Source organism: Stenella coeruleoalba (assembly GCF_951394435.1).
Source record: "Stenella coeruleoalba genome assembly, chromosome: X".
NCBI lineage: Eukaryota > Metazoa > Chordata > Mammalia > Artiodactyla > Delphinidae > Stenella > Stenella coeruleoalba.
This window is the reverse complement of record NC_137152.1, coordinates 15,813,339-15,840,613: the sequence shown is the minus strand read 5'-3', so window position 1 is coordinate 15,840,613 and position 27,275 is coordinate 15,813,339. Positions and strand designations below refer to the sequence as shown.

The window sequence follows — 27,275 nt, the reverse complement described above, 5'->3', positions numbered from 1 at the left end:
AGGTTTATTCTAGGTATGGAAGGCTGCTTCATTGTTTGAAAATCAATGAATGTAATCCACCATATCACCAGACTACAGGAGGAAAAAATAATCACATAATCCTATCAATTGATGCAAAAAAATCATTTGACAAAATTCAACACCGATTCATGATAAAAACTCTTAGCAAAGTAGGAATATAGGGGAATTTCCCCAGCTCGATAAAGAGCATCTACAGTTAACATCATGCTAAAAGTGATGAAAGACTGAATGCTTCCCCCGCCCCCGGAACAGGAACAAGGCAAGGATGTCTGTTCTCACTAGTCTTATTCAGCACAGAACTGGAGGTCCTAGTCAGCACAATGCTGAGAAAAGAAATATAAGGCATACGAATTGGAAAGGAAGAATAAAACTGTCCCTGTTTGCAGATGACATGATTCTCTATATAGGAAATCCCAAAAATCTACAAAATAACTCCTGGAACTAATAAGTAAATTCAGCAAGATCACAGGATACAAGGTCCACACACAAAAATTATTTCTCTGTCCTAGAAATGAACACATGGAAACACAAATTAAAAGCACAATACCATTTATAATCAATCCTAAAACAATTGAAATACTTAGGTATAAATCTAACAAAACATGGACATGATGTGTGTGCTGAAGCTACAGAATGTTGATGAAGGTATTCACAGGCGATCGAGATAAATGGATAGGCAGATACCATGTTCGTGAATTGGAAAAGTCAACAAGGTAAAGATGTTCGTTCTCCCCAAATCTATAGGTTTACTGTAGTTCCTGTCAAAGTCCCAGTAAAGTGTTTTTTTGTAGACTAGCTTATTTTTCAATTTATATGGAAAATCAAAGGAATTAGAATAGGTAAAACAAGTTTGAAAAAGAAGAACAAAGTAGAAGGCGTCTATTCGATTTTATGACTTACTTTAATAGCTAAAGTAATTAAGACAGTGTGGTATTGGTGGAGGGATAGACACCGAGGTCAATGGAACAGAATAGAGAACCCAGAAATAGACCCACACAAATAGGTCCAGCTGATCTTTGACAAAGGTACAAGAGCAATCCAATAAAACAAAGAGTCTTTTCATCTAATGGTACTGGGTCAGTTGAACAGTCAGAGGCAAAACTGAACCTCTACCTAAACCTTATACCTTATAAAAATTATCTCAAAATGGATCATAGATTTAATTGTAAAACATAAAACTATAAAAGTTTGAGAATTAAACACAAGAGAAAATCTTTAGGACCTAGGCCTAGGTGAAGAGTTCTTAGACATCACACCAAAAGGACATTAAAGAAAAAAAAATCAGTCAGATTTCTTCTGTCAGAAGAAATTAAAAACTTCTGTGAAAAACCCTGTGAAGAGGATGAGAAGACAGGTTACAGACTCAGAGAAAATATTTGCTAACCACATGTCTGACAAAGGACTTGTATTCAGAATGAATCAAGGACTCTCAAAATGCAATAGTAAGCAGTCAAAAAATCCGATTAAAAATGGTTAAAAGATGTGAACAGCCATTTCACTGAAGAGGATATACAGATGGCAAATAAGCACGTGGAAAGATGTTCAACATCATTAGCCATTAGAGAAATGAAAATTAAAATCACAATGAGATAGTACTATGTATTCTAATATCTATTAGAATGAGCACTAGAATGGCTGAAACAAAAAAATAGTAGTAATGCCAAATGCTGGCAAGGGTATAGAGAAACTGGTTCTCTCAGACGCTGCTGGTGGGAATGTAAAAGGGTTCACCCAGTCTGGAAGATAGTCTAGCAGCTTCTTATAAAACTAACTTTGCACTTGCCACGTGACCCAGCAGTTGTATTCTTGGACATGCATCCCAGAGAAATAAAAATTTATGTCTGCACAAAAACCTGTACCGGAATGTTCGTGGCAGCTTTATTTATAATAGCCCCGAATTGGAAGCAATTTGAATGTCCTTCAGTGGGTGAATGGTTAAACACACTCCATTGTTACACAGCAGAAACTAACACAACATTGTAAAGCAATTATACTCCAATAAAGATGTTAAAAACAAAAAACACACTCCAGTCCATCCATTCAATGGAATACTACTCAGCAATAAAAAGGAATGAATACAGGCACCAACTTTTGGATGAATCACAAGGGCATTGTGCTTTGAGAATAAAGCCAATCTCAAATGTTATATACTATATGATTCCATTTATATTACATTTTCTAAATGACAAAATTACAGAGTTGGAGAACAGATTACTGATTGCTGTGGGACAGTGACAGGGAGGGGAGAGGACTGGTGGAACTATAAAAGGGTAGCACAAGGGAGTTACTTTGTGGAGATGGAACAGTTCTGTATCTTGATTGTGATGGTGGTTACGCAAATCTATACGTTGGATCAAATTGCATAGAGTTACACACACACACACACACACACACACACACACACACACACACACACACAGTTTTTGCATCAGGGCATGCAAAAACTGATGAGAGCTGAGTAAGAGGCATAGTGTAGTTATCAGTATTATACCCATGTCAGTTTCTTCCTTTTGCTATTGTACTCTAATCATATAAGATACCATCACTGGAGGAAGCTGGGTGAAGGGTTCATGGGACTCTGTGCACTATTTTTGTAAGTTCCTGTGAGTAAATAATTATTTCAAAATAAAAAGTTAAAAAAATAATGCCACTGGGTTTCACCTTTGGTTGTACCTAAGCATCCACTGAGGAGCTTTATAAAATCCCGACATCCGGGCTGTACCCCAGACCCACCTGTATCTCTGCTCGTGAGTCCCAGCATTGGTATGTTTTAGGATTCCTAACTCTTGTTCTTGTTTTCCATTAAATTAAAAACAAACAAACAGGGACTTCCCTGGTGGTCCAGTGGTTAAGGCTTCGCCTTCCTATGCAGGGGGTGAGGGTTCCATCCCTGGTTGGGGAGCTAAGATCCCACATGCCTCGCGGCCAAAAAACCAAAAAACATAAAATGGAAGCAATATTGTAACAAATTCAATAAAGACTTTAAAAATGGTCCACATTAAAAAAAACCTTTAAATAAAAGCAAACAACCAACCACTTTCCCATCCTCTTTTCCTTACGCCATAGTTCTCCAGCCTGTCCTGGGTGTTCCAGTCATCTCTCCCGTGGTCAGATTCTGTCATCTGCATTGTGTTGTGTTGGGCATGGCTGGGATTTAGGGGAGCCCCGCCCACTGTGCAGGTACAGGGAGGTGTCACCATTTGACCTGTCTGTGGTTGGCCTGGAGAGCGGCAGAGCCAATGAGAGAAGCAGAACGGGAGGAGAGAAGAGTGGAGGAGGAAAGAAGTGGGTGCAGGCGAGAGGAGGTGGAGGGCCTCGGAGACAGTGTTGATGAAAGGGCCTGGGTGTAGGACACCGCCTGGCACGTCTCCTGGGGCAGGCTCATCCTGGGACTGCTCTGACGGCCGTCCTGCTTTTGCCTCACGTTGAGGCTCCAGTGATGATCCTGAAATACAAATCTGATCACATTCCTTTCCCCAGGCACTGCACATACTTTAAAGATCCTTCCTTGGCCTTTCCCTTGGTTTAAGCTGGAGACTAAACTCTTGAACGTGGTCAGCCCATGGGCTGCCGACCCCTACCTTTCTTTCTGGCCTTGTCTCCCACCTCCCCTCCCTGCACCCCATTAATGCTTTCTCTGCCTGGGAAACCATCCTCAACCTCCTGACTCTTATAAACACCCGTTTTCTGTGAGTCTTTGTGGTGCGATATTTCTCTCCTCAGTAGCACTTGTCACTCTTGGGATTTAAAATCTGTTTTTGTGGCTATTTGACGATGTCCCTCTTCCCTATGGCCTCTGTGCAGCATTGTGTCCTCGGTGCCTGGCGCACAGCAGTGCTTTTCCATATTTGTTGAATGGGTGGCTATCTTTGTTGCTTGTTTCCCCACACTTGTGGTTATTGGCACCGTTGGAAACTTAGCCCTTACTCTTTGCACGGTAGTGGCAGTGGCCACTTAAATAACCCGTGGTCTTAAGCTGTGACTTCCAGAAGCGATATGGCCCGAGGATTGCCAAAGGAACTGATCCTCCTGGCCCCTGGGAAATGCAGCTGGGTCAAGTTCAGTGGTGGAGCTAGCAGTCGATTTGAAGATGGCATGATGAGCAGCGGTCTCAGGCTTCCATGTTGAATTGATGCTTATGTTCTTTGTTTTTTTACCAGCTTAGAGTTCATTGCCTGCTGACAAGATACCACATAGCCTTAAATTTGGGGGCTATAAGGATGTACGCAGTAATATAGAAAATATGTATGCTGTGAGTGAAAATGCAGGGTACATAATTGTATATGTAGCATGTTACACAAACTACCAAACAGTGTGTATAGGGGGCAAAAATGCTAAAATGTTAATAGTAGGGGTTTTGGTTTCTTTATTTCTCAGATTTTTAAAAGTTTATTTAAAATGGAAAAGTATGTATTTTGATCTGATTTGTTTACTTCTCCTCAGGGATTGAGGTGCATTCATCCTTCAGCTTCTTGTGATTGGGGTAGCTCCCAGGTGTATGTTACTTTTTCTAAATTGTTGTTTTTTAAATCCCCCTAGTCTTCCAAGAGAATATCAGGTTAATGAAAGCAGCAAATGAGCTGGGTTAATGGACCCCTCGCTATGTAACTTGGTTTGAGTTTTTATCAGGTCTGTAGGTATCTGAGTGTGCAGTGATAAAGCATCTTTACTGACAGGGCGCGGGGCCCGCAGGGGCCGCGGTTGGACGCGATTGTGACGCAGGCGTGACGCGGGCGATTGTGACGCAGGCGTGACGCGGGCGGGCGTAGCCGCTCCCGAGGCGCTCGCGCTGCTCCTGTCGCGCTCTGAGGCAGTCGTAGCTCCGCCCGTAACACCAGGCCCGGGCCACCCCCAGGCCTCTGCCGCCCGCTGCCCGCCATGGACGACTACGCGGCGCTGTCAGACACCGAGCTGGCTGCCTTGCTGCGCCAGTACAACATCCCACACGGGCCCATCGTCGATTCCAATCGGAAGTTCTACGAGAAGAAAATCTTCGAGTATGAGACCCAGAGGTGGAGGCTCTCGCGCTGTAGCTCATCGTCCTCCTCTTTGTCCCGTCGGTCCTCGGACTTAGATTCAGCGTCCGTGGACTCGGATGTGTACGATCTGCCCAAGAGAGAGGACGCCTTACTTTACCAGAGCAAGAGCTATAATCGTGACTACTGTGAGGAGAATTACTTGACCACCACGACTTACGGGGAGCCTGAGTCTGCGGGCACATCCGAGGGCTTCCGCCAGCCCTCGGCTTCGCTCCGTGGTGCTGACACCTTTCAGCACCAGGGTCGCGATGACGGTCTTTTCTCTTGTGAAGAGGAGGGCAACGATAGGGAACGCCCCGTGTATGGCCGGGACAGTGCCTACCAGAGCATCGCACACTACCGCCCAGCTTCCAACATCTCCAGAAGCTCCCTGGGCCTGTCCCGTTACCCCAGCTACTCCTCCACCTCTGCCGTGTCCTCGCCTTCATCTCCTCTTTCGTGGCTGGACCGCCGTGCCATCCGGCCAGAAGAGTGGGCCCCTGAGGCTGCAGAAGAGTGGGTCCCTGAGGCTGATCTGGGCGAGGATCACGAGCTCCCACTTTGGAGCGACCTGCTTCAAGTTCTGATATTTACTCTAATATTGTATCTTGTCTATCGCTGCTTGCTGGTCTAGGATAGCGCCCCCTTCCGGGCGGAGCCCTAATGCTCTGGCTTTGTGGCTTGGGGCCAAGTGATATTTGAAGTCCTACATGACTGCCTTAGCAGTGTTTTCTGGGGGAGGGGGGTTATGCATGTTCTAGCTTGGGGGTGCTGGGACAGGGGCAGTGTAGCAAACACTGCCTTCCCCGGCCTTGTGCTGTCAGGGAGGCAGCAGGCCTGGGCCTCTGCAGCATGGTGCGCCTGGACAGGTGTTCCTCTGGAGCCTCCTGGCCCTACTTGCCTGTGACCCTTAGGGCCTAGGAGGGCAAGAGCCTTCTCCCGGAGAGAAGAACATGGGTGTCATCATTGCATGCCTCCTATTCATTCACCTCATTGGGGATTAACCAAAGGCCACCCTGACATTTCCACAGGCAATAAAAAGACCGTTCACTTAAAGAAAAAAAAGAAAGCATCTTTATTTTATCACAGATGGTGACTCAGAGCGCAGGTTTTGGGGTCAGAGAGCTGAGAGCTGAGCTCTCCCACCTTGGGCAAGTTATTTAAGCTTTCTGAGTTTCTTTCATTCATTTATCAAATGTTTATTTTGTGTTTGCTGTGTTATAAGCACCAGGGAAGACACTGAACAAATCAGACAAAAATCCTTGCTCTTGTGTGACTTACATATAATGAATAAGTTATATAGTATTTGGAGGGAAAAAAAGCAGGGGAGGGGGAATATGAATGTTGGGAATGGGATTGCAGTTTGTGATAGGGAGGCCAGCAAAGGCCTCACTGAAAAGGTAACCTTTAAGTCAGGAGTTGAGGAAGTGAGCAGGGGAGCCCTGTGGGGATCTGTGGGAGAGCCCTTCAGGCAGAGGCAATAAATAGCACATGCAAAGGCCCTGAGGAGGGAAAGTCCCTGGTGCATTGGAGAAACAACAGAGACCACTGTGCTGGAGAGGAGACAACCAGGGAAGAGCAGCAGAGGATGGGCTTAGAGGTCACGGGGCCACTGTAAGCCCTGGGACTCTGAGTGAGATGGGAAGTTTTCACGGCAGCAGTGGAGTGATTTGGCCGGGGATGCTCTCACTGGTTCCTTCTGGCTGCAGTGTTGAGAACAGACTGCAAGGGGCAAGGGTGGAATCAGGGAGGGCAGTTTGGAGGCCAATGCAGGAATCCAGGGGAGACCAGTGGAGAAGTGGTCAGATTCTGGATACTTCTGAAGTTAGAGCCCCCAGGATTTGCTGAGAAGGCTGGATGTGTATTGTGAGAGAGGGAGAGAGGAGAGAAGGGTGACCCTAAGGTTTTTGTACTGAGCCCTGGCAAGCAGTTTGAGGAGGTGAGTCTGGATTTCAAGGGGCAGGGCCAGGCTAGAGATAGGAATTTGGGGGTCCTTCAAAGATCAAGATCATCAGGGGCGAGAGTGTGGTCAGAGGCGAGAGGAGTCTTGGGTCCTCCAGTGTTGAAAGTGAAACCAGAATTGAGACTGACAGGGAGTGGTCAGAAGGGGAGGAGAAGAGCCAGGCAAGTGAATGTTCTGGAAGGTAGGAGGAGAAGGTGCTTCAGGTCAGGGGGAGAGAGTGGTCACTTGGGCCCGGGCCCTCTCCGCAGGTGGCTCCCAGCGTGGGGCATGAACGGCAAGGGGGGTTCTGGGTGGGGGGAGGTGGCTGGGCCCAGATCGCTGCCCATGGCGAGCAGTGGAGCAGCCTCGGATGGTTCCTCTGCCTCTGACGCAGCTGCTGCTTCTTTTTTTTTTATAATTTTTCTTTTGGCCGTGCTGCGCGGCATGCAGGATCTTAGTTTCCCAACCAGGGATCGAACCCACGCCCCCTGCAGTGGAAGCAAGGAGTCTTAACCACTAGACGGCCAGGGCAGTTCCTGAAGCAGCTTCGTCATCTGTGAAAGGAGACAGTACTCAGATCCTGGTAGAGTTTTTGTAAGGGCTGCAGTTATTTTCTCACGTGCCAGGTACTGGGGAGCTCTGGGAACACAAGGATGAATAAATAATAATGTATGTTAAGTCCAGCTACACATTATGAATATTGTTATTAATAATGATGAGCACCTGGCATAAGGGGAGCTCAGGGTAGGGGCTTTCCCCCCCACCCTTCCAGAATGAGTCCAGGTTTGGGCATATAAATGAAAATTGCTACTATGCTTAACTGCAAAATATAACACTCTCCTATTATGTTCATGCATTTAAGTACAGAATGTCTCTAAGGTTTTAAAAAATGTGATCGGTAGTACTGGAGCTCTTAAATCATATTGTAAGAGTTAGAATTGAAAAAAAAAGTTAGGTTCACATGCCCGCCAAATGTACGAATTCTTCAGGCTGATAAATTTCGAGGTGAAAAAAAAGTTGGCGTCTCCAAAAACAGGGAGCAGAACATTCCAAGTTTATAGCACAAAGTAAATTTGATGCATTGTATAAAATCTTTATTTAAGGAGCCCTTAAGGAATGTATACCATCTTCCAAAGTTTATTGAAGAACATGAAATGGAATCATTGGTAGTTGTTTAAAATAAAAATGGTAATTTTTAGAATAAAAGTTTTCATATGTGAACAAGTTGCATGATAACTAAACTTCTCCGTTTTAGATTTTCAACTCATCCATTTGACTTTTATTTGATGATGACCTTTTTAAAAAAATTGTTTATTTATTTTGGCTGCATTGGGTCTTTTTTGCTGTACGCGGGCTTTCTCTAGTTTCAGCGAGTGGGGGCTACTCTTTGTTGTGGTGTGTGGGCCTCTCATTGCGGTGGCTTCTCTTGTTGCGGAGCACGGGCTCTAGGCGCACGGGCTTCAGTAGTTCTGGCACGCGGGCTCAGTAGTTGTGGCTCGCAGGCTCTAGAGCACAGGCTCAGTAGTTGTAGCACACAGACTTGGTTGCTCCACGGCATGTAGGGATCTTCCTGGACCAGGGCTTGAACCCGTGTCCCCCGCATTGGCAGGCGGATTCTTAACCACTGCGCCACCAGGGAAGTCCCGATGATGACCTTTTAAAAATCATATTTTCATTTAAGGTTTCTTTATATATGTAAAAACGTCTGTAGCATGGGTAATATTGAAAAGCTGATCTTCCCCCTTCCCCACAATACATTGTGTGCTGGAAGAGAGCCTGTTGTTGTGCCCTTGTCTTTCTACTAAGTCATTTCATTCAGCCTCTTCTGCTGTGATCTGTGAGCCTGGTGAGGTCAGCCACATTCAGCACGTCCTTACTGCGGTCTGTGCCCAGGACTCAGTGGGCTTTGACCTGGAGCAGTTTGTGCCCAGTGATCTAGAAGCCGGAGTCTGCATTTATTAGCCCCAAGACCTTGGGGAACCTATTTAATCCCTATGCCCAGGTATCCATTTATTTCCTCCTGTGAAAAATGGGAAGGCCACAATGGTATACCTCTTTGTTAGTGTCCTTGGAAGGATGCATGAGATCACATGTGTAGGGCAACTCACAGGAGTGTTTGATACTTATTAATCAGTTAACAAATATTAGCTATTAATAGAAGTATTCAACCACTCTGAGAGACTGGAAAAATACAGAGATGGTGTTTGTCAGTTGGATGCTGTGGGCAGCCGTGCTGAGCTGGAGGTAGGGGTGCAGGTTTTCTTTGTGGTGGGGGAAGTAGCAGCCCTGGAAGATGGAAGGGTGGGGGAGCTGTGCAGGGAGGGCCACAGTCTGCGATGCCCTTCGTCCCAGTCAGCCTGGCAGGGAGCTTCTGAGCCAAGGCTGCCCAACGGAGGACCAGAAATGGGCAGAAACAGGCAGAAGTGGCCAGGCGCTGACACTCCCTGCCTGCCCCCCAGGGCAGTGATTGGCAGGGGCTGCCGGGGGGAGCGCGACCTCAGCTTGAAAGCAGCCTAGGATCTGGGGCAGATGCTGAAGACAGGAGGTCTGTCCTGAAGGGGCATGTGGGCAGCACACCTCAAGGGCTGCCCAGGAGATGTTTCATTTCACTTTAGTTTCTTAACTCCCAAGGGGCTTTGAAATAATGTGTTTCCCCCTGCCCCCAGGCTCAGGGGTAAATTTCATCGTCTTTCTGCCACTGAGGAACATGAGACAAGAAGTTCTCGAGGGAGCTTCAGGGAGAGTAAAGGTGAAAATGTGAATGTCTCTTTAATATGTGGTCACCGCATACGTTAACACGAAAGCCACACACAGATGTATTTAGCTCCTTGTGGAATGAGGTGCATGACGTTGGCCCCTTTTCGCCCTTCGCTGCCTGTTTTGCTCGTCATGAAGGAAGGAGTGTTTCATTTGTTGTCATCCTCCCTCTGGGACCACCACGTTTGTCTCAAGAAAACCGACAAAGAGATGATATCCTGTGTCTGGGTGTCCGGGTGGAAAACAAAGCGGGCTGGCCTGCGTTTGTGAGCCAGGAGGTTGTCCGAGCCAAACCACATCCTGCCCCGGCTTTCTTGAGGCAGGTGGTCCCAGATGGAGGCCTAGAGCGAGGAGCCGTGGACCTCGCTCCCCCGAGAGACCTGGGACGCCGCTCCGTTCCCAGGTGGTGTGGGGACACTGTGACCGCTGTCTCCTCTTACACCCAGCCTTTCTTCGAAGGAGGCAGGACAGCTCATTGGTGGCCGTGCTGAAGCTCTCAGGGCTGTAATTTTCCTGGCTGTAAAACAAGGCCATGGTCAAGATCTGAGATAACTAGTTTCAGTACAGTGGGGGGCCAGGTTACAATGAAAAAGGACCGGTTTTTGCACATCATGGAAGAAAAAAATAAATTCAAATTGTATTTAAAAGATTTACCATAGATGTGCATTTTAGTCATGACTGTAATAACTATAATTGGCATTGATGTGTTAAAACGTGAATATGTTCTTAGCAAGGCCGTGCGTGTTTGGACAGCATCTCATTGTCTGCAACATGATGCCAGCTGCTGAAGGCTTAGGTTACTCAGGATTTGTTTTCTGACCACATACGATTCATAGTAAAGAAACGGCATTCAAATCAATAGGTTGGCAGATTATGGGCAAAAGATTCACCATGAGTGTTTAGCACCATAATCATTATCAAGTTATAACTGCTAGACCTGTAGTCACACTGTACTATTGAGGCCTTCATGGGCACAAATAGAAAAGGAATCAGGTTTATTGCTGTCGTTCTGTAACTGCTCACAGCTTGCCTTGTATTCAATCTTTAACTATTCCTCTCAGTGGCAAAATCGTGAGTGTGTGCACAACTTTTTTCTCTCCAAATCTTGAAACTGGAATAATTGCCAACCTGACTACAAAAAAAGTACATCTGCCATATGAAAGTAGCTTCGGCTATTCTGTGTTAAATGAATAATTATGACACTAGGCTCTGGTGGCACATAATATGAATTTTGAAACACATTTGAAACTGGAGCATGTCAGGTTTGTGTGGTTTCAACTGTTGAGAAATTGCTTCTTTGTGCTTATTGATATTTTTTTTCAGGGAACACTCTGTTATTTGGTTCAAAATGTCACATGACAGATGATCTCTTTGGTACATATAATCCGTGCAATTATAGTGTGAGCTTCTCCTGTCAGTGGTGGTTAAAAATCCATATACCTTTCTCTTACCTCTGATATATATATATATATATATATATATATATATATATATATATATATATATATATATATATATATATATTGCTGTACGCGGGCCTCTCACTGTGGTGGCCTCTCCCGTTGCGGAGCACAGGCTCCGGACACGCAGGCTCAGCGGCCATGGCTCACGGGCCCAGCCGCTCCGAGGCATGTGGGATCTTCCCTGACCGGGGCACGAACCCGTGTCCCCTGCATCGGCAGGCGGACTCTCAACCTCTGCGCCCCCAGGGAAGCCCCGACCTCTGATATTTTTAATTCAGTTTAACTCATCCCTTTATTAAAGCTTGAATTTGAATGGGTTCCATTAACAGGTATTTTTAAAAAATATTTATCTTTATTTTTGGCTGCGTTGGGTCTTTGTTGCTGCTTGTGGGCTTTTCTCTAGTTGCAGCGAGCGGGGGCTTCTCTTGTTGTGGAGCACGGGCTCTAGGCGTGCAGGCTTCAGTAGTTGTGGCCCTCGGGCTCAGTAGTTGTGGCTTGCGGGCTCTAGAGCACAGGCTCAGTAGTTGTCTCACACGAGCTTAGTTGCTCCGGGGCCTGTGGGATCTTCCCGGAGCAGGGCTCAAACCCGTGTCCCCTGCATTGGCAGGCAGATTCTTAACCACTGTGCCACGAGGGAAGCCCCATTAACAGGTATTTTAAGGTGACCATCAGTCTGGGGTGCTGCCAACTGTCAGCCTAACATCATCCCCAGCCCTCGAGCTGGAGGTGCAATTTAATTTCGAGCCTGTTGCAATGCAGGGATGTAGCTGTTGTGTAAACAGCTCTGGTAACGACATAGCACAGTTGACAAGCGATGGTTCTCAGGCAGGGGAAAGTGTGTTATTTAGCTGTCTAACTGGTCACTCTGATTCCAGTTCTACCTGGGGTACATCTAACAGAGCCACACATGGTAATTAAAGCTATAGATTGATCATTGGTGGAGTCATCCCATTTAAGGCTCATTACAGCCAAACTTAGGCCTGTCTTCATTCATTACAATAAAAGCCAAACGTATCCACCTTACTTAAAATAGTATTTCCTTTTTTTCCTTTTAATTGGCATGTGCAAGTGAATACTAAAGCATAAAATTAATTAAAAGTCAACCTCTTTGCTAATGCAACGTACCGTAGGGCCCTTCTTGGCCTGTGCCAGGCATTTGCCATTCCCAGACTGCGTGGTCACGCAGGCTCCTCTCAGCCCTGTAACCCACCATGGGGTCTGTTGTGATGGCAGAGATTGGTAGGTTATTCATGTCTACCCGCTTTTTCCCCAGAGTGGCTAGAATGGTCGTAAGTATAGAGAAGAAGTGTGTTAAATATTCATCTAGTTTAATTGAATTTAATGTACAATCCTTAAGATTAATCTGAAGTTTTGGAGTCATTAATGGTTCATTCTTTTTCATAGCGTATAATTTACTTGCTATTATCTAAGGTAGTGAATTATTTAAGTAAAAGGGAAAGTTCTTTGCATGAGATGGATCTTACCAAGCCATTGCTGCTTTCATTCATATGCGATTAACGGTTATATTAAATTAGGAATGCAGGTAAGGGGAGGTGTGGCAGTCCGAGGTTTGCGATGTTAGCTTCCCACGTGTTGCCTGATATACTGCAGCCTGGGATCCAGCGCTTGCGGAATGACCTATGCTCCACAGGCACATGCATTAGTAACTTCAAATTCCCATGAATATGAATAATAATGGTTGGCTATCAGTTTAAAGGACAGTGAACCAATTAACATGTAATATTGTCATATACTTTGATTTATAAACATGCACAAATTGTTCTCTTTCAGGACATTAATTTTTCTATTTTAGTTTCTTCTTTTAGTTCTGTAACACTAAATTTTAATGGTATTGGGGTGATTTATGTATTTTCATGACAGTTTCTGAAGTGTTGCCAAAAATGATGGTTGTTTTTTAAAATTCAGGTGATTTCTATATATTGTTGAACAAGAACCAAATGTTGTATACATATCTCAGTCTATTTATACAATAGTGGTGTTTTCCACCGTGGCCACCCACACCTTGATCTTGAAATGTCCCTGAACTATTAAAATAATAGAAGGGCACGAGAATATAAACAACATCTACCTACCCACCACCTAGTTTTATCAAATGTTACCATTTTGTCATACTTACTTTTGATTCTTTAAAAACCAGTGAAGAGACTTCTGGTTTCAGCTCAGAGATGTAGAGAGCTGCAAAAACGTCCCTCCCACGCTTATAAGAAAAAATCTGGACAGACTAGAAATTAATAGAGAACTGAGTTCGCAGAGCAGACGGCCATTTCAAAATCTGGAGAGAGAGGGGGGCACTTTCTGAGACAGAAGACTTTTGTTTACTAGAGACAGAAGCCACCAGACACCATAGCAGTAGGTAGAAAGATGAAGCTGAAGTTCTGACAGATTGCCGGAGGCTGAGTGTGGGCTAACCTGAGTGTGAAGCTCCTGGAGGCAGCACTGGGGTAGAAGGGGGTCCCACCCTTTTGCAGGCTTTCCCTCCAGGAGCCCCACCTGGCTCTCACAGGGGAGACTGAGGAAAATCCAGAGAAAACTCACGGTGTGGGCTGGGGGTACTGGCTCAGGAGCCACTGAGAAATCCACTCAGACCCTTGTCCCTTAAGGAACAAAAGGCTTATTCTGCAGGGGGAAGGACATGGTCTGAGGGCACTGGTGAAATGCCATTGCAGCTGGGGGAAGGAATTCCACTCAGCCCCAGCCCCCCACCTCACCTAAAAAAAAGTCTTAATCTGCATGGAGAAGGGCATCAAGGCTGTGGACTAAGAACGCTGGAGAGCACCCCCTGCAGCTGGGGAAAAGGGGTGGCGGAGCTCTGTCCCCGGAAGAGGGGCAGAAGCTGTTGTGAAGGGGAACCCTCACCTCCCAGACACAGGCCCCGGCCCCATGTGCACTCCAAAGACTGAGGAGAACCTATTCTCCCCCCCAGCATGCTAACAAGCCTTCAGGAGTAACAACAATGGATCATAGCAGGGAGAGCTGCTAGAGACAGGCTCTCTCTGGGGAGCAGTACAAAGGGAAACCCCAAAGCCAAGAGGGGGACCAAAAAAAAGAAGATCACTAGAGGAATTTGAAGTTTCTGATGTCCATAGGAACAACCCACGTCAACATAGCTGAACTGTTGACTAGATTAACATAAATCCCCATACTAAGGGCTCATTGACCTCAGTAGTTACTGCTCTATACAAAATGTCTGGCTTTTAACCAAAAAATTACAAGCCATGCCAGAAGGCAAGAAAATGCAGTCTGAAGAGACAAAGCAATCATCGGAACCAGACGCAGATATGACACAGCTGTTGAAACTATCAAACACATATATTACCTAGCTCTGTACACTGAATGCCCTTCGTGTGCCAGGTGCCATTTTAGGAATGTGCTTCACAAGGTCTGTGCCCTTAGAGAGCGTACATTGTAACAGAGGAAAGAGAGCCTAACTGCAGACAAGCAAAAAAAAAAAAACCCAAACAAACTGTAAACCATGAAACATGCAACAAAGAAATACAGGAGGGGGAAAGGATAGAGTGACTGACCGGTGGAGTGTGAGCTGTTTCAGCCAGAGTCATCAGAGAAGGCCTCTTGGGGGAGGTGACATTGTAGTTCACACCTGAGTGATGAGGAGGTTCCTGTCATTACTCGGGCCATCTAAGTCGAGAACAGCCAGTGCAAAGGCCCTGAGGCATGAACAAGCTTGGCTCCCCTCAGCTTTAGAAGGTCACAGCGCTAGGGAGATATTGCTGATGAGAGCGACCCTTGCAGCTGAGTCACTGTCAAGGCTAAACCCAGGGAGGAAGTAGTGGGTGGGTTCCCTCCTGCTCTCATTCTTCTTCTCTTTTTTAAACACAGACAGTAATTACTCCTCTCCCCTACCCCGCCCCATTTTGAGGGACGGGGAGAGCCTATTTTACCTTTTTTATAACCACTTCAGGACCTGGCACAGAGTGAAAAGGAATGTGAATTTGCTGTTGTGAGTAGAGGCCTTATTATTTATCCAGTAACGGTGTATTACTTACTCCTCTCCTAATTGTAGGGAATGTGCATTAACTCAGCTAATCCTCACCCCAACCCCACCCCAGGTAGTGATTATTCCTGTATTACAGATAGAAAACTGAAGCCCACAGCAGTTACCTGACTTGATGGAGATTGCAGCTGTATTATAGGTCAGGCTTGGTATCTGAACACCAGTAGCCCGACTTCTCATGATTGCCTCGTAAGAACTAACTGGAAGGATGGGTGTTCTGAAAATGAGCCTCTGGTGGGGGGAAAAATAAAGGAACATTACTGTTTAATTCTTAGGGCAACTCAGTTTACGTTAAAGTGTTGGCTAGTGAAACTGCCCAGGGAAGTGGATTTAATAAATACACTGAATGATCTATCATTTGTTCATTTGTTATGAGTGCTTAAAAACAGATGAAAATGGGTGGCTTAAACAGTTTCAACATCCCAATTCCCTCTGCTCTCTTACTACTACATATATTACTATGTAGTATTAATACTGTGAAGGCAATTGTCTGGCATTTGCCTACCCAGACGTTCTGGAAAGCAGCATTTGTGATCTCAATAAGTGTTATGTCATTGGTACCAGTCTGCTGTTTTGTAGAATGCATTTTTCACCTGCTCGAATGCTTTTCATAATTTTTTCTATAATAATGCTTATCCACTGAGAATAAATGTCATAATATAAATAAACCATATTAAGTACACGATTTGAGGGGGAGAACTTTACATATTCATTGATTTCTTCCTTTCTTTTCTTTTTTTTTTTTTTTTTGCCATTAGAGGAAAGAAAAAAGGACTTTCCCGCAAGCACCTCTCTTGATACAACCAGAAGGTTGCTCGTGTTGGGTAATGAAACATTCGTTGAAGGAAATGCAATCTGGGTGGAGTGTTCTCTAACCAGTAGTAATAATTGAGCACCTCCTGTGTACATAGTTCTCTTATCTGTATCATTTATGGTACTACATACTGGGAGGGAAAAACAGCAAACTCCTATACAACATTTCTTTTTTTTTCTTTAACATCTTTATTAGAGTATAATTGCTTTACAATGGTGTGTTAGTTTCTGCTTTATAACAAAGTGAAACAGTTATACATATGTTTCCATATCTGTTCCCTCTTGCGTCTCCCTCCCTCCCACCCTCCCTATCCCACCCCTCTAGGTGGTCACAAAGCACCGAGCTGATCTCCCTGTGCTATGCGGCTGCTTCCCACTAGCTATCTATTTTTACATTTAGTAGTGTATATATGTCCATGCCACTCTCGCTTCGTCCCGGCTTACCCTTCCCCCTCCCCATATCCTCAAGTCCCTTCTCTAGTAGGTCTGCTCTTATACAGCATTTCCCATGGACCAGAGAGTTTAAGTAACTTGCCCAGGGGAGAACAAATACTCAATGCCAGAGCTGAATTTGAACCTGTTGGTGGTTTAATTCGAGTCCATGCTCTCTCACTCCTGATTGTACTATGGTACAGGGGTACAGGATTGTCTGGGTGGCCTTGGCTACATTAAAACAACAACAACTGGACTTCCCTGGTGGCGCAGTGGTTAAGAATCCGCCTGCCAATGCAGGGGACACGGGTTCAAGCCCTGGTCTGGGAAGATCCCATGAGCTGCGGAGCAACTAAGCCCGTGTGCCACAACTACTGAGCCTGCACTCTAGAGCCCGTGAGCCACAACTACTGAGCCCACGTGCTACAACTACTGAAGCCCATGTGCCTCGAGCCCGTGCTCTGAAACAAAGAGAAGCCACGGCATTAAGAAGCCCACGCACCGCAACGAAGAGTAGCCTCCGCTCGCCACAACTAGAGGAAGCCCGCGCGCAGCAGTGAAGACCTAACACAGCCAAAAATAAATAAATAAATAAATTTTAAAACAACAACAACAACAATGCAGAGCTTAATTAGCATGAGGGGTACCGGGTACCATAATCTGTCAGGTTCTAAGAACCTGCTAGAAATCTTTGCTGAGCTGGGTGTTAGGCTACTGAGAGATTTTTTTTTTTTAATATGCAGCTACATTCACTTGGAACCACGACTTCCTGTGAAGGCCTTATGATGTTATTTGAACAAGAGAAATAAGCTTATGAATTTTTAAAAAGTTTCTTGAAGTATATTGATTTTTAAGAATGGATGCAATTAATAGTTCTCATGAGTCCTAAGAATTATTCACCTTGGCGTGCTTTGGGTCCACGTAGAGCTCTTTAATATTCAAAGACTTTGCAGGTCCTGCTGCTGTGCCCATGTAGGAGTCGAATGTGGCTGGTAGCTTTAAACATGCGCAGTAATGTAAGTGTTGACGCTGCCAGCACAAATGGAAAAATGTATTGCTTTTATTGAAAAAACAGGCTGTGTCTAGTCTTTTGACTCCCTTTACATTTAATCTAATAGTTTCTGGGAGGGTGGGAGGGAGGGAGCGGGATTTGGCCCTTTTGTCGTTCATCAGTAAGATCCTGACAAACTGTGGGATGTGAATTCTGATGGTGATCTCCCACTGCTGCGTCTCTCACTTGTGAAGGGGAAACAAATAAAACACAGCCTAGGAGACTGTGAAGCCAGGTGATGGTATAGCCCGAGCTTCTCAAGCTCTATCGTGCCTTCCAGCTTTCCAGATCCGTCCTTTCCCATCTTGTTAAAATGCAGATTCGGATTCAGGGGGTCTAGGCTGGGTGAATGGGGGAAGGCCGAGATTGATGCTTCTTTTAGTAACAAGGGTGTAACTGACCCTTTTCACCCAGCCCTCTATTTTGGGGCTGTCTTGATCCCCTGAATCACCTGGGGGAGTTTGAACACCATGGATTCCCAGTCCACACACCAAACTGATTGGATTAGAGTCACAGGGGCTGAGGCTAGGCAGGTATTTAGGGAGAAAAAAAAAGCTACTGAAGTGATTTGGTAATAAATCTGTCACCTTTGTTTTTCTTTTGGTAGGGGAGAAGGGGGATAATGACAGCTTTGAAAACTTCACTGTTGGAATCAGATTGAGATGTTTAAAGACAAACTATCTGACGTCCCAAGGGCTTCCTGTTTGATCTAAACTCCCTGAGAAAGCCCGCCCACCCCGGCCCGCCAAGGGAATTGACCAGTTCTTGATTGTGCCCAGGCTGGCTTAAATCAGGGAGCATAGAGAAAAAGGAGAGTACTTAACGGTTGGTTTGCTGACCTGCTCAGCATTAGATAATGTCTGTGAAGGTTCCCGGAGTGTGTCCAGGGAAGCTGGGACCCAAATATGGGAAAGAGGAGTCATGATTATGAGGTAGGAGTTGAAATCACCGTTGTGAATATTTGAAGTGTTGTTTCAGCTCTTTCCTCGCTCCTGTGTTGGAGTTTCATTTGTGGTGGTGTTCCGAGAGCGAGAGCCGGGACAAGCAGGAGGGCTGGGCCGTATCTTTGTTGTGATGGAGCGCCAACTCCACGGTGGGTTTCTGCAGGTTGTTCCTTTCACAGAGTGACTTTTTCTTTTTTTTGAACACTGAGACTCTCCAGGAACTGGCTTTTTAACATTTCTTAAATTTTGCTATTAATCTTTTCCCCTGAGATCTGCAGGAAGATCAGACACCAGGTGGAGACGATCTTGCCAACATTCCTGCATCTATTGGGTCCCTTTTAAAATGTGTAGTCTTGCTTTAAAACCAAGTGTTTCCCATTCTTGTTGCGTTTGTGACTTTTGGTACCCCAGCTCCTTACCTTGTCTAAGGGTTAAAAATAAATAAGGACACCCCATAATCAGAAAAAATAGTCAGACATTCCTGCCCTTCCTTTGCTTGAAAGCTTGTACACAGTGAGAGAGATGCTGTGCACTGTCACCATTACCTTCTGCATCAGGGAGCGTTTGAGCCAAGAAGCAGAAGTGCTCAGCATGGTCGGAGACAGGGATTTCTTACAGGGTGGCTTGTACATGTTGTGGGCACCTGTGTCCCTTGCTGAGCCTGAAGTCGCTCTAGGAAAGTGGGTGTGGGCGGGAGCCAGGACATGCGGGACCTACCTCTGGCTCTCCCACCCCCAATGTCAATGACACAAGGGACCTATAGGAGAAGCTGGTGTCCTTTCCCAAAGAGAAAGCTCAGACCAGTTCAGTGGGTGTCCATCAAGTGTCTGTCATGTCTGGAGTGCTGTTCTAGGCCCTGGAGTCTAGCCTGGTGGGAGAGATAGACCCAGAAACATACTTTTTCAACCCATTGTGACAAGCAGTCAGTCTGCTCAGGGAACCCAAAGGGAGAGGACCTAAGAGCTGGGGTACGATAGGAAGGACTAGATCAGTGAAGAGGACAGCTAGAGCGAGCTAGGAAGCAGGTGCCGTGTGAGCAGAGGCAGAGGGGAAGCAATTTGATGAGTTTCTGGAAGTGAGCCTCGCCTGCGAGTAAAATGGGAGCTGGGGAAAGTGAGGTCGGGAGGTGACAGGGACCTTGCGTCCCTTTGTAAGGAACTTGGATTCTACCAGGAAGCACTGAAGGAAGGATTTTAAGCAGGGGCGTGCTGCCATCAGGTGTGGATGGAGGAAAAGTCTCCTCAACCTGTGACTTCTCCTGAATGAGCATCTGCTCCCATGTAGCTTTTTTTTAAAATAAATTTATTTATTCATTATATTTATTTTTGGCTGCGTTGGGTCTTCTTTGCTGCGCGCGGGCTTTCTCTAGTTGCGGCGAGCGGGGGCTACTCTTCGTTGTGGTGCGTGGGCCTCTCATTGCGGTGGCTTCTCTTGTTGCGGAGCACGGGCTCTAGGCGCGCGGGCTTCAGTAGTTGTGGCTCGTGGGCTCTAGAGCGCAGGCTCAGTAGTTGTGGCGCACGGGCTAAGTTGCTCCGCAGCACGTGGGATCTTCCCGGACCAGGGCTCGAACCCGTGTCCCCTGCGTTGGCAGGCGGATTCTTAACCACTGCGCCACCAGCGAAGTCCCCCCCTTTTTTTTTAAACAGCTCTATTGAGATCTAATTTATATACTGTAAAATTTACCCATTAGAAGTGTCCCATTCAGTGGTTTTTAGTATATTTACAGAGTTGTGTAACCATCACCACAATCTAATTTTTGAACTTGTCCATCACCCCCAAAGGAAACCTTGTGCCCATTTGCAGTCACTCCCATTTCCACGCCCAGCCCTAGGCAACCACTCATCTTTGTAATTTCTCCCTTTTCTTTAACATTAAGCGGAATGTTTTCTGTGAGTGTTTTATTAACTTTAGAGGAGTCTCTTTTGCCAAATTACAAACTCTTGCTCTTGGCTCCGCAGACCGTTCCTGTCAGCGGTGCTTTAGATCACATGTAACAGAAACCTCTCTGGGACTGGATTAAACATGGATATTTGTTATCTCAGTAATCGGGAGGCTACAGGTAGGGTGGACCCTGAGGGCAGTGTGATCAGCTGCTTAATGTGATATCATAGACCTGTGTTCTTGCTGTCTCTCCACCATGGTATCGGTCTGGCAGTAGTTTCACCCAAGGGCTGGTTTCTCTGGTTGTAGGATGGCATCCTTTGGCGGGGAAGCGGGGCCCTCTGCTTCCTTGTTCATAGCTGGTATGTAGGAGGAGGCCTTTCCTGCAGTCTGATTGGGTGAGCTGAGTTCCTGTTGCCCACCCTGAACCAATAATTGGTTTGCAATTAATTAGGCTGCCACTCCGGAGCTGGGAATGGGCTCTATGGGGGATAGGTGGGCACCTGTGACCAAGAGTGGACTCTGCTGGGTAGGCTTGTGAGTAATGGTACCTGAGCATTTTTGAAGCTGACCCTAGCCTTACGTCTCTGTGAAAAGTGTCATCAATTCAGATCTCACCAGTTCAGGAGTTCCTCACAGTCTGGTCAGGGAGTGCTCTGAAGTTTACCTTTGGATGATGTAATAGTGTGGGCAGTAGTGGGAATGGTGGTAACATTAACTTATGTGGGATATTAATGATTTAAGTCTCTTTAGAAAAACCTGTTTGCTTTAGGATAGAAATATTTAAATGTCACTAGTAGTAAATAATAGAACATCATTCTTATCTAGTTATTAAGTTAGCCCGTTGGAATCTCTCCTGGAGGAAAAAAAATAAAATCCTGTCCTGAATATGTCAGTTTTCGAGTTACTATATGAACTTGGAATTAACAAAAATTGACTTTCTTTCAAGTGTAATTCACACTTCACTAAGCCAAATAGACATTCTGCCAGTTATCTGGACTTTATTAAACTTTGCTTTATATGTAGTAGAAAAATCAAGGTAGGCCTCTGCTTTGCACAGTCATTTATTTGATTATGAGCTGTATTTTCAAGTCTATTTTGGAGTGAGGTTTGTCCTCATGTAAGTACTGAGCGTTTGCTGGTGCAGCTCTTAATGGTGAGAACGGATGTTGAAGAAAGCAAACACCATATGCCCTTTGTTTCCCGTGCATGTCCCCTCCTGGAGGCTGGGTGGAGTGTTTCAGCTGTCTCGAATAATCTCCATTTTGCTGTGACTGCAGACTTTGTGGTTCTCCAGCTCTCCTCTCTGATGTTAGTTACAACTTCTTCCTAATTAGGTGGCTCTTTTTCCTCTTTCTCCCCGGGGTCATAAAGGTTCCACACTCTCAAGTGCCAGAGACTGGATTCATTTTGAAAAAAAACGCATTTCACTCGATTTGTGAGAGAAATAAGCACAGAGAGAGAGAAAAAAAAAAAACCCACCCAGTGTGAATATGTAGCGGGAGGGGCGGGTGGGCTGGGTACGGGACAGGATGCTTAGAATAATTCTGCTGCCAAGTGAATCACAGGGACTTGCAGTTCTCGGCGAGCACGGAACACACTCCTGCCCAGAGTTCAGACACAGTCAGCCCGCTCTCACCATTTCATGCTCCGCGGTATGGAGCTTTCGGCAGCCAAAGCCCCGAGTGCTGCCGATGCGTCTGAGATTGTAAGTAGGCCATACATCTGTTTCGATTGTTATTATGTCTGCATCTTTTGTAGCCTGTTGCCCGACTGCTTCGTAGGCCGGGAGGGAGGCACGATAGGGAATTTGGTCCTGGCTCAGTCCTTCCGAGATGGTGAGCAACACCGTTTTCCATTTGGACCCAGGTGTTTCAGTTTTCTTGTTTGCGGAGGAAGGGAATTTCTTTCCCCAAACCCTCCTCAGTGACAGAAGTGGCTTTTGGCTGAGCCCCTTTGGTAGCGGCACCTATAAAGATTTGGAACAGGTCTGTCATCTGGCGGGATGGCTCTTTCCTTCTCCTGACCGCTGTCAATGAGTTTTTTCCAGGGGACACGGCACACGAGACAACCCCAGACAGCCAAGCCCACCCCCGAGTCCCCACGCCTGCAGATGGCCCTTTCACGGGTGAAGTGTCCCTGTCAAGGGTTGGGAGTAGGTAACATTTCTGAGGCAGCTGACAGAGTTGGGAGGCTGGGATGAAGCCAGGTGTGGAATCCAGCTTTCCTGTGGTGGGAAGGAATAAGGGGGCAGGAGAGGAGAATGACAGGGAGGCAGGACAGAAAGTTAGATCGGGGGCTTTTCATGTCACTGTCCTGTTGCTCGATGCCAGCCCAGGTGGCAGGCAAGGCTCAAATCCTCACTCAGCTCACTGTAGCCTGGGGCCACTAACAAAAATCTCTCCTGGTCTTACTTTTCTCACTTGAAAATTGTGATCACTGCACTTCATGGGATTGCTGTATTATTTGGAGTGATGAGCGTGAAAGCACCTGGCACTTGGTCAGCACTCCCTAAGTGATGTATTTTGCCCTCCTTTACCCCTTCTCCTTCCTCAGTGGGATATTAGACCATCAGTGCAAGCAGTGTGCTGGGCTCTGAAATGCCACCCATGTTGCTGTCCCCAGCTTGTTTGCGGGCAGCCTTTGTGGCCGTCGCGTTCCCTTGGTTGGTGTCATAGGTTTATCTTGAGGCCGGGCAGTTGGCCTGGTTGCCCTTTTATTCATGGGTACATGACTCCCCAGAACAAGGAGGTCTCGGGGAGAAGGTGTGAGTGTGTTGCACTCATGTCTCACAGATCTGTTTGCCTTAGAGATCATGGGGACTGGGGAGGCTGTGCTAAGAGCCCTAGATGGAGAGTGATCATTCAGAAGAGCCATTTCTGCTTCAGCTTTGAATTTCCAAGTTATCAATACCTATGTTCAGCCGGCGCAAGGGAGAAGAAAAAGGAATGATAAACCTCGAAGAACACTGCTCAGCAATTTATCTGATTTCTGATTCAGAAGTAGGTGTAGAGCTACTTCGCCGTGACTTTACATCCAGTTGTTTCAGTCATCCTGTTCATGGATTCAGCCAACCTCCATGCACATGGGTCAATTCCTAATTGCCTTCCCACCATTAGGTGTGTTTGCTTGTTTAGGGGGATTTTCTAGAGCCTGTCTTGTTAATTAGTTTTACCGGGTGCTTTATATTTGCTGCCTGTGAGTTAATTGCTAATAATAGTGTTCCCTTGTCAGTTACAAGTTCTCCCACCCCTTTGCCCCCATTGAATTCCATGTATTTCATCTCATATTTAGGCTAAAACAGTTTGTCTCTAGCTGGCAAGACTCCTTAATAACTGTACTCATGAGCTGTAACACAATGGTAATTTTTACCCTTGATTTTGGAGACATTGTATCATCTGTACATTTTGTTTTGTGTGCAATGATTTAAGAGTGCCTTTTTTTCCTTAACCAACATCAAAGTCATGTATCACAATGTACCAACCTTCAGTAGCTCTCTGTTGCTCTTCATTGGAACCCACCTTCTTGCCCACCACCGGCTGTGCCTTGTATGATCTGGCACGTGCCTATCTTTGCAGCCTCATTGTGGTCACCCTCCCACTTGGCCACTTCCTCCTACCATACCACCGCCCTGGCCACCCTAGCACCTGCTGAGCCCCTTCTTGCTGCTGGGCCCAGGCACTTGAGGTGCTTTCTCCTGGGAGCACCCTTTCTTTGGCTCTTGCTTGGCTCGCTCTTGTTCTGCTTTCAAGTGTTACTCAGAGAAGCCCTCCTGAGCCATCTTATCTAAAGGGACTTCCTCCATCTTAAGTTTCCTTCTCCCTTCCCGTCACATCACCACATCTATTTCTTGCAGGGCGCTTACATCACAGCCTGTAAATCCCTTGTTGCCTCATTGATTTACTTGGCACTTGCTGTCTCCTTCACTGGAATTTCAGCCCTGGTGCGGGCAGAGGCCTTGTCTGTCTTATTCCACTGTATCCCCGGCGCCTAACTCAGTTCTAGACACATAGTAGATGCTCAGCAAATATTTGTTGAACGAATAGAGGCTTTGGATGACTGATACAGTGGATGCCTTTTAAGTAGTGTGCGACTGCAAGCTGATAAAGTTAGTTCCCTCTTTTCTGTGCCAGACCCTCCCCACCCCATGTGCCTCCGTCACTGCTCTGGCACTTTGGGAGCACTCCAGACCCCAGGGCCCCGTTTCCCTCTCCTGGCAAGCCCATGGCTGGTATCAGGAGTCACCCTCTAACTGTTTTAAGCATCACTTTTGTTCTCAAAATGAAAACCACCTGTCTTCAAAGTGATTTGCTTAAAACAAATGCGTATTTCTTTAACAAGGCCTTCCTCCCCTTCTGCCTTTCCCCACCTCCTGCCAAGAAGAATGGGAAAACACTCTTATCTTGGAAAGTGATTTTTTCCCTCTGGTCACAACCCACAGCTGGATGATTTATCAGCCAGTGTGCTGGGCAATAGCTTCCCCACCCTGCCGTTCTCAAACGGTGATGATTTGTTCTCCTGAGAGGCTTGAAGGGGGTCCTGTGATGGGGGCTGGGTGTTGACACTGCCCATCTTTGTATATTTCCTTTAAACGTCCTTCCTACAGGTACGGAACCTAGCCCCGGGCACCATGTAAATGGCGGCAGGGGTGGGGATGGTGTCTAAGTGCTTTCTGGTGGACTGTTTGCCAGCTCATTGATTCCTTAACACCAACTCGGGGGAGTAAATAGTATTACCCCCATTTTAGAGGTGGTGAGATGGAGGCTCACAGAGGTTAGATAGGTCATAAGCAGCCAGAATCAGAACCCAGGTCTTTCTGGCTTCCAAATCCACGTATTATTTGTTGGTGTACTCAGTGTTCCTTAGGCTGTTTTTTTTTTTCCCTCACTACGCGGCTTGCGGGATCTTAGTGACTCGGCCAGGAATTGAACCCGGGCCCTTGACGATGGAAGCGTGGAGTCCTAACCACTGGACCACCAAGGAATTCCCTCTTAGGCTTTTATTTTAATATAAATTTATTTATTTATTTTTGGCTACATTGGGTCTTCGTTGCTGTGCCGTGGACTTTTCTCTAGTTGCAGCGAGCTGGGGCTACTCTTCATTGCGGTACTTGGGCTGCTCGTTGTGGTGGCTTCTCTTGTTGCAGAGCACGGGCTCTAGGTGCGTGGGCTTCAGTAGTTGTGGCACGCGGGCTCAGCAGTTGTGGCTCGTGGGCTCTAGAGCGCAGGCTCAGTAGTTGTGGCGCATGGGCTGAGTTGCTCCGCAGCACGTGGGATCTTCCTGGACCAGGGCTTGAACCCGTGTCTCCTGCATTGGCAGGCAGATTCTTTTTTTTTTAAGAAGATGACTTTTAAATGTATTTATTTATTTATTTTTTCTGTGTTGGTTCTTCGTTTCTGTGTGAGGGCTTTCTCCAGTTGCAGCGAGCGGGGGCCACTGTTCATCACGGCGCGCGGGCCTCTCACTGTCGCGGCCTCTCTTGTTATGGAGCGCAGGCTCAGTAGTTGTGGCTCACGGGCCTAGCTGCTCCGCGGCATGTGGGATCTTCCCAGACCAGGGCTTGAACCCATGTCCCCTGCATTGGCAGGCAGACTCTCAACCATTGCACCATCAGGGAAGCCCCGGCAGGCGGATTCTTAACTACTGCGCCACCAGGGAAGCCCCAAGCCTTTTTTTTGACTATGTCTTGCCGTTAAAAAACAACCTGGCAACTTAGCATACATGTACACATACAGTACACATGTGCATATATGTACACATACATGTAGCTGCAAAACACTTCCTGAAGCAGTGGTTGCCTTCACTGTGTGTGATGCACTCTTTCATTCTCTGTTCTTTTCAAAGAATGCTGGTCAGCATATAGCAGGATTCCCTTCTTTTTAAAGGCTGAATAATATTTCATTGTATATATATGCCATGGTTTCTTTATCCATTCATCCATCAATGGGTGGATGTTGTTTCCATACCTTGGTTGCCAGGGGCTGGGGGGGAGAGGGAAATGGGAAGTTGCCATTCAGTGGGTATAAAGTTCCATTTATGCAAGATGAATATGCTGTAAAGTTCTGCTGTGCAGCAGTACTGTGTTGTGCACTTAAGTTTTAAGAAGGTAGGCTCAAGTGAAGTGTTCTTACCCGCCCCCTCACACACACACAGAATGCTGGTGAGGACCTTATAAATTTTTTTTTTGGAACTCAGCTGTTTTTATTTCACTCCTTTTTAAAAAAATTTTTTTGGAGTATAGTTGCTTTACTGTGTTAGTTTACTGTGTTAGTTTCTACTATACAGCAAAGTGAATCAGCCATACATATACATATATCCCCTCATTTTTGGATTTCCTTCCCATTTAGGTCACCACAGAGCACTGAGTAGAGTTCCCTGTGCTATACAGTAGGTCCTCATTAATTATCTATTTTATACATAGAGTCAATAGTGTATAGATGTCAATCCCAATCTCCCAATTCATCCCACCCCCTCTTTCCCCCTTGGTTTCCATATGTTTGTTCTCTACATAATACAAGCCACAGGCCGGGAGAAAATATTTTCAAAAACACATTGATAAAGGACTCATGTCTAAAATATTAAAAAGAACACTTAAAACTTAGATATAAGAATACATATATCCCAATTAAAAATAAAATAGCTGAACAACACTTCACCTCTGCTTATGAGGTTACAGAGCAACCATAATTTTCATTCATTGCTTATGGGAGTGCAAAATGGTACAGCCACTTTGGAAGGCAGTTCGGCAGCTTCCCAAAAGGTTAACATACTCTTACAAAGCTAAATATATATGACTTAGCACTTCTGCCCCTAGATATTTCCCCAAATGATTTGAAAACTTATGTTGACACAAAAACATGTACATGAATGTATAGTAACTTTATTCATAATAGCCAGAAACTGGAAAAATCCAAGATGCC

The 27,275-nt window shown here is 46.0% G+C and overlaps 2 protein-coding genes across 8 annotated transcripts in view; both read left to right on the top strand.

Annotated features, from left to right (window-relative positions):
* The window catches only part of SH3KBP1 (SH3 domain containing kinase binding protein 1), a gene marked incomplete at its 3' end in the record, with an annotated part of 345,340 nt that overhangs the window by 61,511 nt on the left and 256,554 nt on the right, over positions 1-27,275 (top strand). For 2 of the 7 annotated variants that reach the window (XM_079910175.1, XM_079910174.1), the window contains exon 1: positions 21,942-22,063. The exons of 4 other annotated variants lie outside the window; for them this stretch is intronic. In XM_079910175.1, the coding sequence (XP_079766301.1) occupies positions 22,001-22,063 (63 nt within the window). In that variant the 5' untranslated portion in view covers positions 21,942-22,000. Of the gene's footprint in view, positions 1-18,360; positions 18,463-21,941; positions 22,064-27,275 lie in introns of those variants that run through there. One more of the 7 variants, XM_079910176.1, reaches the window with a different exon arrangement.
* EMD (emerin) lies at positions 4,694-6,019 on the top strand. Its single transcript, XM_079910350.1, has 2 exons — positions 4,694-4,760; positions 4,791-6,019. Exon 2 carries the CDS (start codon positions 4,900-4,902, stop codon positions 5,671-5,673), a length of 774 nt encoding a protein of 257 aa, XP_079766476.1. The 5' UTR covers positions 4,694-4,760; positions 4,791-4,899; the 3' UTR covers positions 5,674-6,019.

What these genes read in the sequence shown, in the direction of transcription:
- EMD (XM_079910350.1), top strand. Translation starts at nt 4,900, where the DNA reads ATGGACGACTACGCGGCGCTGTCAGACACCGAGCTGGCTGCCTTGCTG.